The 16,663-nt window shown below is 37.5% G+C and overlaps 2 protein-coding genes across 2 annotated transcripts; both read right to left on the bottom strand.

Moving 5' to 3' along the window:
* Positions 1-335: 335 nt before the first annotated feature.
* LOC309699073 (uncharacterized protein) lies at positions 336-6,040 on the bottom strand (the record flags this gene model as incomplete). The annotated part of the gene is made up of 10 exons (XM_082521928.1): positions 336-671; positions 762-883; positions 994-1,145; positions 1,315-1,371; positions 1,828-1,872; positions 2,123-2,236; positions 3,681-3,761; positions 3,953-4,045; positions 5,523-5,807; positions 6,037-6,040. 10 exons carry the CDS (start codon positions 6,038-6,040, stop codon positions 485-487), a joined length of 1,140 nt encoding a protein of 379 aa, XP_082378054.1. The 3' UTR covers positions 336-484.
* Positions 6,041-7,820: 1,780 nt separating this feature from the next.
* Positions 7,821-16,446, bottom strand: LOC309698824 (galactose-specific lectin nattectin-like). The gene is made up of 8 exons (XM_082521533.1): positions 16,403-16,446; positions 16,197-16,271; positions 12,356-12,478; positions 10,989-11,066; positions 10,430-10,489; positions 10,172-10,320; positions 9,911-10,035; positions 7,821-9,821 (listed from the first exon to the last, which is right to left on the bottom strand). Exons 2-8 carry the CDS (start codon positions 16,222-16,224, stop codon positions 9,647-9,649), a joined length of 738 nt encoding a protein of 245 aa, XP_082377659.1. The 5' UTR covers positions 16,225-16,271; positions 16,403-16,446; the 3' UTR covers positions 7,821-9,646.
* Between the last annotated feature and the right edge of the window lie 217 nt (positions 16,447-16,663).

Here is a 16,663-nt window from a genome sequence, read left to right on the forward strand (position 1 = left end):
TTTACTGAGAAAAGTATGACAGTGTTCACTGAAACCACACAGTAAATCATCTTCGTATGAACTGTTCTGGAAACGTGTGAGAGTAACACCAACAAGATGAAAGTATTTATTACTCAAAAATACAGTACAACTAATATATATTATATGAGTTAGTTATATTATATTTATAAAGCATAAAACTTGGATAAATGGTAACCAAACTCTTCCATTAAACTGAAGTTTTTGTATTTTTTTATAAATTTCTTAATGAAAAAATGAGGCAAATTTTTCATTTCCACAGCAGCAACGCCGCCGTACACCACAACAATACTGTTAATAAAAACAAATCACCAAAATATGTTATTCAGATTTATTCAAGTATATTTTATTTTTTACTAAAAGCAAATCTAGAAGAGATATACAGTTTAGATATTAACTTTGTAAACAAATCGCAACTCCAACGTCTGTATCTTTTACTGACACTCTTTTATAGACTGACTGAACTTTAGACAGTTGCACATTTACAATGTTCAGTCACTGTTTGTTTCTCACAAATACTTCTATGACGCGTTTTGCAGGACCAAAGCTTAGCTCCACCTTTTGCCTCCAGCCTTAAACAGCTTTGCTCATCAGGATTTGCCCCTTTTGTCCCATTCTTTAAGTCTTGATCTTTGTTTTTCCAAAAGGTCAAACTAAGAATTAAAACAAAACAGAAGATGTTCAGTAAAAAATGGTGACTTTCATTCTGGAAATGAATACAAATATTTTCACAATAATTGAACCTTGTGTTCAGCGGTGATCCGTCCGTCCAAACCCATGTGTTGTTTTTAGCTAAGTATATCAGTCCGATCCAGAACTTATCATCAGAGTTATTGGTTCCTTTTATTTTACTCTCCAGGAATTCCTGAAAGAATTTGTATTCAAATTATTCTGAGATGTTTCTGTTATGAGATGATGAAACAGCAGGATGTGATAAAATACATGAGAACATGAATCTGCAGCAGTGTGTTATACCTGCTCCTCCTTGCTGTTTATCTTAACCAGATCTCCTTTTTTAGCTCCACATTCATCTCTGCTCTCGTTCCAGGAGGTTTTAGCGATGGAGAAATAATAGCACTTTCCTTTATGTTTCTCCCAGCCATCTTCACATTTACAACCCGTCTGATCTTTGAAGAGATTACAACAACAACTTCAGTCTGGCGGAAAACGTCATTGTTCATGTTTTGTCCTCTTTCTGTCACTCCAACAGTCAATGTTTCTTTAAGCATCATCAGAGGATAAAAGTAATAAAAAGAAAATATAAAAATATAAATGTAAAAATACTTGAAAATTTACTTTTTGCATCAGGACATTGTGAACATGTAGGCTGCACCGTGCTCCATGGTTTTGGTTCTATTTTGGGGAAAAAAGGGGATCGGACTGTCATCTGTCTGATTTAAACTCGTCTTCGTGTGGTTTGGGAGCAGCAGGAGGCTTCTTCTGTCCTCCGTTTATATTCTAACTTCCTCTTTCTGTCAGTCCATCAATGTTTATTTAATCATCATCAGAGGGTACAAATATGTCAAAGACAAAATTCAAAACTTACTTTTCATTTCAGGAGACTGTGGACATGTGGACTATACTGTATTGTATAGCTTCTTAGCACAATTTTTTTTTAAATTAATCTCTTGTTCATCAAGAATGTCTCTGTTTTTCAAATACTGAACAGAAATTAACAAAAGTCTTATACAACAGGGTTTGGATATTCATGTAAGATCAGCTGTTGTGAACGTTGTAAATGAGAGTTTAGATGTCTGAAAAAATCCACCTTCGATCCAGCATTGCAGCTTTGGAGTTTCACATGCTTACCTTTCTGTTTGTTTCTTCCCTCTCTGTGATGTCCTTGCTTGAATGCTGATTTAAAAAAGTGTAAGACAAAAAACAAAGAAATCAGTCAACAGCAAACTAAAAGACATGTAGATGTTTGAATTCCTTAAATTAAAAAAAGTATTTTATGACATGAGCCCTAAAAAGTTAAAACAAGTAAACACATCCACTTGAGAAATGTTAAACAGAAAGATTATCACTTTGCCCTCATTTTATTTTTTTTTAGAACACTATCCTTGTAAATATTATGAAAGAAAATTAAAATTGTAGCGCTCACAGGTAACACACAGAGCAATGACAGCAGCAGCCAGGAGAGCAATGACAACCAGCAGGACCGCTCTCTCTGAGAGTAGCTTCGAATGTCCGCTCAGCTCTGCTTGTTGAGGAAGCTCTGAAGAGTTAGCAAAGACAGAGATGTCACAGATATGAGAGATAAACGTGTACAGATTGCTGTCACAACAACGTGAGTTTAGAATATACAAGGTGCGATCAAGAATTTCTGACTCAGAAGAGTCACAAATAAGATGCTTCTTACAGCTGGCAGTTTAGAAAATAAAACACAATAACCCAGGTAATTTTATGTCGCCGATATTAGATATAAAGACTGTAGTCCTTCATGTGGACTTTCATTGAGCTGCAGTTTACTGGTTCTCTAAGTACCACCCAGGAAGACATGAAATAACTTTAGCTGAGAACTCCTCAACCAAACAACCTCAAACACAACGCTTCACTTCCTGTGGTTTCCAGCATTGCTCCTACTTTAGCATCAGATTAAGAGTTATTGAGAAATGTTAAAAGAACACAAGAAAACCTCTGAGTAAATGTTTGATTTTGTTTTTAATATTTTTATGATCCACTTTGTGATTTTGATCCTGAAAGCTCCTGTATATTTATATTTTACCTTTACTCACTGCTTGAAGTGAGATGAAACTCCTTTAAAGATACTTTCTCAGTTTCCTTTTTTCTGGCCTTTTTCTGGCTTTATAAAATAGGCGAAGTGAAGAGTGACAGGAAAGTGGAGGGAGAGAGAGGGTAAGACATGTGGCAAGGCCTGTGATGAGCAGACGATTGGCAGCTCATTCCAGTGAGCTAAACCAGCACCCACTTAAATGAAAATTAGACACCAGTATATCTCGATGCTTTATACATATATATACATATATATATGTATGTTTATAGTTACATGTAGACAATATCCATATCAATTTTATTTCCATCATTTTAACACTGACAGTCTACGACACCACCGTAAGTTTGTTAGTGAACAAATGCACATCTTTTTTTCCTTTTACGGGAACGCTGTCCATTGAATAAAATTCTGTCCATGTAATTTCTCTTTAACTTAATAAGGATATTTATTACCTTCTATTACCTTATTATACTTTAGATTAAAAAAAACTTTCTGTTTTTTCAGTACTACTTTTAATGTTTGAAGCCGATTGGCAAATTGCTCCCTTCTTCTGGGTTCTTCCTTGTAGAGTCTTTATTGATTGTTGGGGCTGTTTTTGTGAAATGCTGCCATATAAATAAAACTAAATGGAATTTAACTGATCTATTTGGTGCACACATTAACTGTAAAAATGCTATATACAGTAACATACAGCAAGATTTTTGGAGAGATTCAAATTAATTCATCCCCCCCCCCTTTTTTTTTTCATTGATTCACTCTCATTTTTTGTTTCCAAAGTCAGCGCTCTGTGTGACTTAAGAACATGTTTTTATTTTTAAGTAAAAAATACAAAATAGATTTATCTGATGGCTGTTTGCTTCCTGATCGATACTGAGTGCTGTTCAAAGTTCATCCTCCTGTTAAATAAAACCTCGTCTGTACCTACCAGACACATCTGTCGTGGACGGCTGAGTCCTTGAAATATTGACTTGAGAGAAAGTGGGATTAGCCACTGGAGAAGCTCTTTCTACAACACAAAACATGAAACCAGACTCTTAGTTAGTTAGAAATTCTTGTCTGTTGATAAATTTTATTTTAAAAATTCCCTACAAGGTTGTACTTAAAAAATAAAACAAGAAAACCACAAGAAACTGCTATTTTGAGTTTTTTTTCTGAGAAATCTTATTACTTATTAGAAAGATGAATATACAGACTCACCATTGGTCTCCCTCTTTGCTTTTATAAACCTCACATTAGAATAAAGCACTTCTTCTTCAGGCATTTTAATGCTTTGTGCTACCATCAGTGAGACTGAAAGAGAAGTTACACAACACACAGACAACATGAAAAACAACTTCCTGTAAAACGGAAGAAAGGGGAGGGCTTTATAAACCACAACTCCACAATATCTGACTTTTTCAATCTCATGTCATTTTCAAAAGAAATGTTTCACATCCATTTTTTGTGTGGATAAAATAAATAAATAATAAATATATAAAAAACGAAGAGGTAATTGAGATGACCAGACCGAATAACTGTTCGTAAGCACAAAGAAGTTGTAAATAATTCTCTTCATCTGTAATGAATCAATCAGTGTGCAATGCTTTCCTTTAAAAGTTAAGATCTTAAAATGTCGAAATGTCTTTTGTTATGACCTAAGATAATCTGTTGCCTTGAAGGTGTGTGTGTGTGTGTTGGTGGAGCTGCTGATTGGTTTGTAAAAGTTCCTGTGGCTGGACTGGATAATTGAATGGACCTGAGCATCTTAAACTCCAGCTGACAGCCACGTCTGTCCACTCCTTGTCGCGTCTACAAAGAACAAAGAACCAAGCAGTTGCAAGTAGCACCAAGTAGTTGTATGAGAAGCCTGAACAGAAGTCCATTAGGGAATTTTGTGAGCTAAGTTGTGTTTCTGATATGCTGTTAGTTAAGAGTGTTTTGTAGAGAAATGTAAATACTTATCCACTGCATATATTGAGCACTGCAGCAGTAGCAGGAGTGAGACGAGTGTTTGTGTTGAAATCCATTTTGGTTATTGGTTAGAAACATTGGTTCAATAATTGTTTTTTGTTTTCCTTTTATTGTCGCTTAGAGAACAGTAGGGATTACTGGATACTTTTATTTGTTGACATGGCACTGCTAACCTCCAAAGCAGATAAACTGCTGCTTAGCATCTTCAGCTGTTCTGTGTTGCTAGCCTTTTCTGGGAGTGGCAGGAGTGAGGAGTTGTGCGTCATGTTATGTCGAGGGTACCCCTAGACCACTAGGCAAAGTAACACTTTCCTGTTCTAGGCAAACAGATAATTTGTTATTACATAAAATAAGCTGTAAAATCTTTTAATTCTTTTTATTTAGCAAGTGTAACTCGTGGCAAAACCTGCAACAGACAGCCCATCATGTCCATTTCAGGCTTTGCCTCTCCAAAGCATGAAAAGCACACACATGCAGAAGTTGCAGTAACAACAGATACAGATATTTTATTTCAAGGCAACATAAAAATAATCACCGGAAAGTGATTAAACAGACATTATTAACACATTTACATATTAGCATCTACAGCACCTGGGAATGTACTTCATATGTTTGTTTTTTATTCACTAGCAAATTCTTGGCTTTAAATATTCTCTCCCCCTGCTGGTAATGAAACTTCTGCATGCATATCCTTTCACATTTTGGGAAGGCAAAGCATTTTGAGCACACCCCACCTCCATTTTGACCTATTTTTGATGGTTTGAAGTCAACAAGTCATTTATAGCAGCTTAAATTCCTGCCATAATTTTTTAAGTACCAGAAATCACTTTTGGCAAGCGATCACTTTTTGGCACTGGCACATGAAACAAGCATTCCTCAAGCTGCTGGGTAAGGTGCTCGTAGCTTTGCTCATTTGAGTCAGGGAAAAAAGTCCCTCGCATGAGTGCGGCTTGAACCGTGGTGTCCCAAGTGCACTGTCTCTCGATGAGGACGTGGTCCCCTGCGACCAACCCAAATGCATCAGTGGCATCATCATCATCGTTGTTGTCATCGGCACCATCGGCAGTGTCGCCAACAACATCAGCAGCAGTAGGACCGAGGACTGAAGGACACAAAACGTGTGTCGGAAGGTGCAGCAAGTACATATGTAGGGGTTGTACTGTGCTGTACTGTCCCATGTGTGCAAGCTGGGTCTAGGCAGGTAAGCATTGTAAGTTGGTGTGTAGGTCGGTGGATAGAGAGCAAGTGGTTTCAGGGACACAGAAGAACAAGATCAAGAACCTCATGGTGGGTCAGAATGACTCTTCTGTTTTGTTGCAGGTCAGACTGACCCATCTTAAAATTAAATAATCTAAATTAAGTACAAGAGCAAAACAAAGAGTCAAGGCCGCAATCAGTTGCAAAAGCACTAGCGTCTAAATGAATGTTGTCTCTGTTGTCATGAGTAAATGGACACTCGCCCTGCAACGCCTCTGTGTGTGTATCGGGTACTTGTCACCATTTTATTTTCTGGAAGGCACCATGTGGTTCACTTGAGTGCTGAACTCAGTCCTGTTGCGTCTCCAAAGACAACATCCCACCCCCAACAAAACTCACACCCAAACACCCAAATAGTGATAACACTTATACACCCACCCAAATCCATCAAGTGAATGCTGGTGTGATACACTTTTAATCTTGCAACCACGCAATTTAAACAGAGCTTTAAAGTCAACATTTGGCATTACAGTCTTTGTTCTTCAACAAAGGCTGAACTCTCGTGAAACGCTTTCATGTTATTTCTTTAAGTAGTCTCCAGGACCAGTTCTCCAGGCTTCTTAAATGACATTCAAAGCGCTTCTTTATATGTTTGCTGTCATCTGTTACTTTAAATAAATTTGGTGATTTGCAGTACAAAATGTATAAATGGTCAAACTGACTGTAAAGTTTCATCCATTTATTTTACATTTTCAAAAGTTTTTATATTTTAACAGGTGAAAATATTTAATAATGAAATGTGTTAAAAGAATGTGAAACTATACAAGTCAAAGTTTTTGTGAACAAAGCGCCATCTGTAGATGACACTCTGCAATTGCATTAAAGTGACGTATGTGCCGTGGAAAGTGCATACCAGTGGCAATTCTAGGTGGCTGTATCTGTGAACAGTAAACATTTTTCTTTTTAAAGAAAAGAATTCAAAGTGCCAAAAAAAGACGTGTTATCACCCCGGGATCATGATATATGTGTTGTGCAGTGATAGTGCAGCAGAAAATGTTAGCGGTAAAATCGTGTGGATACAAGTACCAAATCAATTTTTACAACCATTCATCATACTCTTTTCATGAAATCCATTAGTCAGGCTAAATTTAAAAATGGCAACCATTTTCAAGATGGCCACCAACTGGTAAGAACATTTAGAGACAAATTCAACAAGACTGGGCTTTGTGAGTGTCTTCATGCTTAGTCTTGTAAAAGTTGAGTTTAGAAGTCTAAAAGTAATCAAAAGCTATATAAAGGTACTTTTGACTTTTTGTTATGTAGATGACCTTCCTGATGCAACCCTACCATGTATCCGGCTTTGGTATCACCACAAGGATGCCACCAGCTTGTGATATCCTGAAGATTCTTTTTTTGTCATTTCTTTACCTTCTTCACATGTTTTGCATGTAATAAGCGCATATTCTGGCCTGTGAGACTCATTCAGACACTCAGACACCCAATATCATTAAAATGAAGACACAAGATACTCATTTTACATTTTCGCTTGTTTGTTCACTCTTTCCCAACATGCTTGCATTTAAACCGTGTCCCCTGTCTCCGCTATGATACCCGTCTCTCTTTGTATGTCATTTGCTGTTCCCATTAAGTCCAATCCCTGCCTTTATGAATTCTCGGCAGAGCTGAAGATTTGGCTCCCACATAGCCACGGGCCAATAATAACCAACATATGAAATTATCTGGGAGGCTAGTATAACGTCCTCAGCCTAGGGGTAATTTGGGCATAACAAGAAATGTGACCGGAAGAGAGGACGCTCTGCTTATTCCTAAATAAAAACCAGTTAAACTAATCAATTAATCAATCAATATTTATTTCTATAGCACATTTAAAAAGGACAGTGTCCATGCAAGTGCTTCATATAAGGTAGCAAAGCAGATTACAACAAAAGGCAACAATAACAGTTTAAAACAATTACAGTGACAGTTAAACAGCACAAATGCAGACCAGGTGGAAGTCTGAACTAATTTGCTTCAAAGGCAAGATGGAACAAGTGAGGTTTAAGTGTGATTTGAACGATTGAATGGATTCTGACATGCGGACATTTATAGGAAGATTATTCCAGAGTTTAGGTGCGGCAATTGCAAAAGCTCGGTCCCCTCTAGTCTTTCGTCGGGGCCTTTGTTACACCAAGAGCAGTTGGTTAGAGGATCTGAGCGCTCTCTTGGGGCTATACACGTCAAGAAGGTCTGTTAGGTAACTGGGTGCAAAGTTATTTAAAATTTTAAAAGTATACAAAAGGATTTTGTATAGGGAACTGAGGACACTTGTTTGTCTAATTTGAGAGAGCTGTCAAGGACAACTTCAAGATTTCTAACGGTATAAGAGAGATGGCTGGCATAGGACCCCAGTGTATCAGTTAAACCCTTTTTCAGTACAAGCTTCAATGCATGAGAACGCTTCATTGGGCCATCGCTAGGTCTCATCTTAGAACCAGAAACACAACTCGATTTATATTCAATAACGCAATGTTTGGCTAAGATTTTCACACAGAAACACTAAAAGCAATGAGCAGAACCACAGGCTGTTTATTGGGTGGTGAAGCCCAGGACAGAGGGGCGAGGTGGCTGTCATCTGGTAGTTCACAGCTTGCTGTCCAACCAATTATCTAATCCTGGAACAGGAATAAATTCAACCCAACCACTCAGCAAGCCTTTGACTCGATCAAGACACACAAGGAGGGAACAGAGAGAAAAACCCACAACCATCCTCTGGTCGGAGGAGGCGGACATATGAACACACATGACCAACATGATGTTAGGACACCAGATGCAGTTGTACTGCGGGCCACCGTACATTTGACAGCCCTGCTCTAGGTATAAAACAAACACCCATCCATTATATATTCTGCAAAAAAAGAGCGATAAGGATAGTAAATAAAGTAAAGTAAATAAAGCCACTTCAAAAGAACCATCAAATCCTTTTTTGAAAATTAAATTTGGTATTCTTAAGTTTAAGATTTGGTTGACCTCAGAACTGCACAAATAATGCTTAAGGCCGCAAAAACATCTTTGCCTCACAACTTTCAGAACTTGTGCCATTTAAAACCAAATCATCTTAATTGTCCTTATTACTGGCTGTTCAGCAAGCCAGTAATAAGGACAAATATAAAATACCAGCATTACAGTCACAGGAGTTAGTTTGTGGAAGAACTCTATAGAGGAATTTAAAAAAAAAAAAGTACATCAATGCATAACTTCATACCTTTTTTTTAAAAACAAAACAAAACAATAAATTCCATGAATATAGTCATTGAGAAGTCTCACTGTATTCTAATGAAGCCCTGTCTTCATTTTTGTTGATTAGAGCGAGAGTAACCCAAGATTAAAGTATTCATTAGGATATGTGTTACAGAAATACACTTTCATATTAAACATGTACAACCAGAACTCAGTTTTTAAACAGAGAATAAAGGTTTTTTTTTATTACAAGGCACAGAGATTTAGAAGTGTGTTAATAACAGGGTGTATAGTTCAAAGTAAAAATGTAGTTAGTTTGTAAACTTATATTGTTTTATGTGTGTATTTTGCATGTGAATAGACTAGGATCAAATGGTGTAAATTTCATCCTACTACTTTTTGAGCATCTAAGTGGTACACACAGATATTCATGACCACTCAATATCTTTTACAATGCATTCTCTTGTTAGTTCAGTTATATTTATATGTTTGAAATAAAACAGTCAGTCAATCTGTTTTTACCCATTTTTCGCATATGCTCTTATTAGGAGCTTTGCAAAACTTATCATACCAAGTCTTCAGGGGTTCTTCTCCTTCTTCTCCCCCCAGCCTTACACAATGCTCTCCATCAGGATTTTCATGAGTCCAGTTGTCCGGCTCATGGTCAGCCCAAAAAGACAAACTATTGGATGAAGGCCGAAAAGAAATGATCACGTTAACTTCCAAACAGCATATTGTAAATGGAAAAAAAAATGTTTATGATAATCAAACCTTGTGTTTAGTGGTGAGCCATCCAACCACAACCATCTGCCCTCTTCCACTGCATCTGTCAGGCCAATCCAGAACATGTCGTCAAAGTTCTCCATTTTTCCATTCAATCTGGTTCTTAGAAAAATCTGAAAAGGAGATGTTTGAGTGTTATTGATATAACACTGATCTGTTTTGAGAGAAAGATCTTCTAAAGCACATTTTAAAATTTAAAGATGTGAAACAAATGAATGATGAATGAAATGAAAAGTATGTGATTTATACCTGCTCACACCAGTTATCTATCTTAACCAGGTCGCCTCCTTTAGCCCTACATTCATCTCTGCTCTCTGTCCAGGATGATTTATTGGTGAAGAAGTAATAACACTTTCCTTCATGTTCATCCCAGCCTTCATCACATGCACATGGCCCGTCTTTGAAGAATTACAGAAAAGACTTTAGTCAAGTGGAAAATATTGTACAATTCCAACTTTACAGTCATTAGTGGATATCAATTAGAGAAACACAAAATCCATAACTTACTTATATGTACTTTAGGAATTTCAGGACACGTGAGATTCTTATTGCTGCATGATTTTACTTCTATAAAAAAATAATATATATATCATCTGATGTGTCTTTGATTTAAGAAAAGCAGTTTGAATGGTCACAGAATATATTCTATTAAGTTGTGTTACTAGGAAAGATTTGTTTCCCGTTTTGTTTGTTTGTGTACATTAATGCAAAACTCAGTTGAAGAGGCTCCTGTTAGTCTGCTACTGTCAGCAGCATAAAGAGGAATTCACACAGGAAGAGACTAGCAGCTATGCAGAAATGAGAAATCACAGGTTTGGTATGGGGCTAGAAGTTAAATATATCTCAACTTTGAAATGAGCAACTAAAGCAACAACCAATGGCAGCAAAATATACAACTGAAAGACATGATGATATGCACTTAAATGCTTCTCTTACTTTAGACTCACACTGCCCTAACAATGTCAAATAAGAAGTAGCACTAATGCTAGTTCTTCAAACAATAGTTAGGTTGAATACTATTTTCAGAGCAGCTGAATAACATTGAATCTTTTAGAGTTTCTCTCACCCGTGAGAGTTTTCCTCAAAGCTGCATTCTCTTCATTCAGTGTTTGGAGATTTTTTCTGCTAAGCCAGTTTTCAACAGCTGATTTCATAACAAGAGAAAAGTAGTTAGAGTAACACTTTTTGGTTTCACTAAAATGGGACAAAGATTTGTCCTTTCAGATCTTTTCATGACAAGATCTTAAAACAATGCCTTTGAAGTAAAAAAAATGGAGGAAAACATCAAGGGAACATTTCTTTTTTAAAGTCAAACTTATATATATATATACACCTGTGCACACAATAGCTGAAACAGTTCATGAAAAAAAAGACTGTCCCTTTTGGTTTGTTTATCTCGGTTTCAGATGTGTGTGTTGTTCGATTCAGGACATACACAAAAAAGCCTTGCACCAGTAATGAAGGGCAGAAAGGTCGAGTGTCTACTGCAGCAACCAAGTCATGGGAAAAATGAAAAACGGTAAAGACAAAGCAGGCCCAGCGATACAGGATGTGCCAGTAGCAGCATCATTTCCATCTCCTGTTTGGGCCCGCTTTGGAGTTAGTGCTACCTAAGATGATGGCAGTAAGAAATTGATTAATTAAAATCCAAAAGTGTGCAAGCACTGTGCATGTTGCTTATGCCAGCTACAACAAGTCCAATATCTATAGAGATGTCACCCCAATGTCTCAACTTTTAAACAGTCTCTCAGTGAAAATGTAAAACAAAAGGACTGGCAGGTTTCATAGATAAAGATATCCAGGCTTATGTCATAGTAGAGGTGACAGAGTCAGTCATTTTAGTCATTATGTTTTGAACATGCAGAAAGGTCTTGAGGACGGCAGGATCATTGCATTTTTAGCATCAAGAAAAAACAGTCTTTTAGTTAAAACGCGATGGTGGATTATTAGTTATGCACTTGCATAATTTAAGTAAACCCTTTAAAAAAATTTGACAAACAAATGAAAAGCATTTTTAAAGCATCAGTGTCTCCAGTTTTACTTTAACCTAACTTTAACATAAGAATGTGACAATGACGTCCATTCCAGGCTGCTTCATTCTTTCAGTTTTGCATGACTACATGGCACGTCCTCAGTATGCGTCCTTGCATTTTAAACACTATAAATGGTATATGAATGGCTTCTTATATTGCACTTTTCTACTCTGAGCACTCAAAGCACTTTACACAACTTCCCTCATTCACCCATTCATGCAAGCACTTTTTTCTTTGTTCTATGTATTTGGCAAGCAGACTGGAGGGATCGAACTACCAACCTTACGATTAGCAGATGACCTGTATACATGTCCTAATATATATTACCTGATACCAATAGATTTACCAAATTGAACCAAAAAAAACATTCCACCCCTTGTGCACACACAAAAAAACTTACAGAGACGGTAAATAACAATGACAGCTGCTGCCAGGAGAACACTGAAAACGGACAGGGCTATTCTCTCTGAGGTGACCTTTGACCCTTTGGTTGATTTTGCATGTTGAGCGTCAGGAGCTTCATCTGATGAATCACATAAAGAAGACAGAAAGTGGACACATAATAAATGGTTCTAACAAAGTCTACGTAGTGTAGTTAAGGGCAAATAGAGAAACATTTAACTGTTTACGAATGTTCAGCCTTTGTCTGGTAAAGGCTGGTTTGTCTGGTTCATCAAGCTGCCAACTCTGAGAACCACAGTTAGATTAGACAAGATGCATGTGAAATGTGACACATTTTCAGATCCTCATTTTAATTCTGACTTGAAGTCTACTTTTATATATCAAGTTAGTTTATATATCAGTGTGGGTTTATTCCAGTTAACTTCAAACTGCTGGTTCTACCCTTCTCCTTTCTGTTGAATTAACATAATATTCTTACCCTCTGTGCAGCCATTTATGTGAAAAGGGAAAGACCATCTCTGAATCGAGGAGGAGGCCTAAGGGTACATCGTTCGCCATCTTACAATGCTGTGATTGCAGCCATTCCCCAACTCTCTGTGAATGGTAGTCATGGCCATTGATCAGTGGTCTTTGATCAGGGGGTTTTGGTCAATGGTTGTTGATCAATGGTCATGAGAAGCCCATTGTTCCTTCAGTGGGCTGGTTTCAGTCATTATGCAAATGTACTGTTTATAAGATTTGGGGAAACCTGCAGTCAGCTGAGGCTGAAGAAGTCACTTGGATGAGAGACGAAACGTTTCTCCCACAAAACGCTACGTCCAGATGATCAGAATCAACTTTTGGAAATTTACTTTCCTGGATGATTGAGAATGCATCAAGAAGATTATGTATGAATGATTTTCCCTGGGTTGTGTGAAATCCCAGAAAAGAAATAAACCCATACAAACCGAATCGGTGCACTAAGGTGTAGGTCTGTTAGGGGATGGGTGTTGACACTGGAGTGCAAAATTAACACCAATGGAAGATAGGCATGAAAAGGTCAAAGGGAGGGAGTGTTTGCCCAGGGCACGAAACAGGCTAGGACCGCTCCTGTGATCATGTGACTCAGATAAAGACATGAGAAAAAGTCAGTCCCTTCACTGCTGCTTTTTGCCTCATTATTAACATGTGACTGTTCTAATCTTTCTTTACATTTCAGAATGTATTCTTAAAACACTACAGGGCCGTCCAATTTGCTGGCATATAAATAAAACTTGCTAGTCTCACTGTCAAAAAAAATATAAAGAAATCAAATTCATGAATCAATGGTTAACCTATGTACATGTCTTTGGATTGTGGAGGCAGAGAAAATGCAAATTTCACAGTGAGAGCCACAGGAAAGTTTAAACCCAGAACGCTCTTGATGTGAGGCAACAGTGCTAAACACTGCACCACCATGTCAACTAAGTTTTATGCAGGTAAAAATATTACATGTTTTTCTTCTATTCTGGGAAGTTTTGTTCAGACTGGTGGTTGTTTGATGATGAACACTCACGTCTCACTGAAGCTCTGTTTTTCTTCACCTTCGTGTTGTTGAATTTAAAGGACTGAGAGTTCATCATGCTTAAATATTTTCCTTAAATTCAGATCAATGAAACATTTGTATTCTGTCATTTTTAGGATACAGACAATTTGTTGGTCAATAAGCTGATATCTTTTAGACATCTGGTATATTTAGCTTAAATTTATAAGACAGAGCGGGAATCTTTTACTGAGAAAAGTATGAGAGTGTGCCCTGAAACCACACAGTACATAATCTTCGTCTGCAATGGTTGTGTGGAAAAATGTGTGAAAGTAACATCAACAAGAAGTCAACAGACTGAAAGTGTTTATTACTCAAAAACACAGCACATCTAATATATGATGTTAGTTAGTTACACTATATTTATAGTCAAAGGAGCTTGTAAAGAAAAGTGTCTGGACTTCTTTAAGTTGCTTGAAGACGTTTCACCTCTCATCCGAGAAGCTTCTTCAGTTCTAAGGTCAAATGGTGGGGAGTCCCAGATATAAACCTAGTGAGAGTATCCCCCCGCAGAGGGACAAAAGGACCCCCTGATGATCCTCTAATCGCCTGAGCCAAGGTGGGAAACTGGGTGTGGGTCCCAATCAGCCAGAGTTTTGGGTGAGCTCATTGTGAAACCTGGCCCCACCTTATCATGCGAATTCCTGAGGTCAGATGGCCCAGGATGTGAGTTGGCGTTAAGGCGTCTGGGGAGGGATCTCAAAACTGGATTATAGATGTCAGACAGTTGGTGTCGTAAACCAGCGGTCCCCAACCCCCGGGCCTCGGACCGGTACCGGTCCGTGAGTCGTTTGGTACCGTGAGAGTTGAGGCTCAGGTGTGAAATGTATGGTTTTCAGGGTTTTTATCGGTTTTCAGCGTTATTTTGTTATCGTTTTTATCGTTAACTCGGTTTTCCTGGGTCTTTTCACATGTGTTATGAATAAATCTTCTTTTTTTCGGTACCGGTACTAGTTTTATTTTGTTGTATTTATCCGCGACACCTTGAAGGCCGGTCCGTGAAAATATTGTCGGGCATAAACCGGTCTGTGGTGCAAAAAAGGTTGGGGACCGCTGTCGTAAACCACTGCCTCTGTTCAAAGATGGTCGCTCACAGTGGACATAGATGGCTTCTTTCACTCCTCTTTCAAACCATCCTAATCGAAGGCTCCTTCCTGCCAATAAAGACTAAAACTTACAACGATCTTTTTTATGTACAGATTCAAATTGGGCTTTAATTTCTGTCTACCTTCTGTTTTGTTGCATCTACAACCAAGACCAACTGAGTTTCACCAGTTGACCTAAAAGGTGTGTTTTTGGACTGAAGGGAGAAGCTGGAGTACCCAGAGGAAACAAATATATACACAAGACAAAATGCTTTTTCTGTGTTGTTCTGTGGACAGCTCAAAGTGTCAAGTTAGTCCAACTGAATCATAAAAACATTTATTTTGTGACTATTCATATTTTACTCAAGGTTTGATAACAGCGTAAGAACTGTTTGTAGTGCTTAGAGCTGGTACAAAGATACTAGCACTAAATATAATATTTTCCTCCTCCCATCTTCTCAAAAGAAATACTCTATGTCATCTTCATGTTTCACACCATCGTGTTAGAAAAAACCTCTTCCTGTTAGATTTAAAAATGGAGAAGAGACTTTATCTACAGCCCACTTTATGTTTAATGAAATGTTTTTCTTTCCTTGTATTTTTCTTGATAACAGATAAACCAAATCATTACTTTCTTCAATTTTAACCTGGAGTTACACATAATATTTTGATGCATTTTATTTATTTTATCCTTCATTTCATTTTGGAACTCAGGCAGATGTGAATAAGTTGCTAAATGAGCTGTGGTTGTTTTTTTCTACCTGTGGTTTGCTAACATGCAAATGTCCACTGAAACTTGTCAAACCACACAACGACTAAACCTCTCCTACATGTCCTGTCTGTATAAAAAGCACACATGTAAGTTAAGTACCAGATGTGTTATAATGAGTACTCAGCTATAACTGAAGCTCCCCTTTTCTTTACTTTTCTGTTGATTTACCCACATTAATGCTTTTACTGTCTACGTAGCTCAGTGTTCTTATGTAGTGGATCTCAAAGTGTCTCAGTGTAGAAGAGTGTTGAAAAAGGTGGTAGGTAAGCAGACTCGGCAGACATTTCAGGTTCCCAGAGATGAGCAATTTATTTACAGTTACCTCCATTATACATAAAACTTAACCAAAACTTTAACATATTTCAAGACCCAAGAAAAGTTTTGCTGCATGCTAACAGTATTTACATGATCAAGTTCTTACCTTCTGTGTAGCTCTGTGGACGGCTCATCACACTGAGGCTTCAAGATCTCAACTTCAGAATTACTACAAGTGTCTCTGCAACACAAACAAACCCTTTTACTCTATAAATATTAACATCTGCTCAAGCTTTAACATACAACAGAAAAATATATCTTCGTAATTTGTAAAGAAATGTTTTTGTTAGCTAGATAAGCACTGAGACTCACTGTATACGCTTGCTTGCTACTATTTGCTGAGACTTCTTTGAAAGAGCTACTATACAACACTTGCATGACTCACACATTTGTCAGAAACTTCCTGTTCAGTTTAAATAATGAGGGGGGGGGGGCTTCATCTACAGTGTACTACTTCAACTGTTTTCACTTCTAATCTAATTTATTTTGCAATAGAATGCCTCCTTTATTGTCACTATACAGATGTACAATGAGATACACAGCAAACATGGTGGGGTGGGGTGTTGGGGGGGG

The sequence above is a fragment of the Aulonocara stuartgranti genome (genome assembly GCF_965226115.1).
Source record: "Aulonocara stuartgranti genome assembly, chromosome: 22".
In the NCBI taxonomy this organism is placed as follows: domain Eukaryota; kingdom Metazoa; phylum Chordata; class Actinopteri; order Cichliformes; family Cichlidae; genus Aulonocara; species Aulonocara stuartgranti.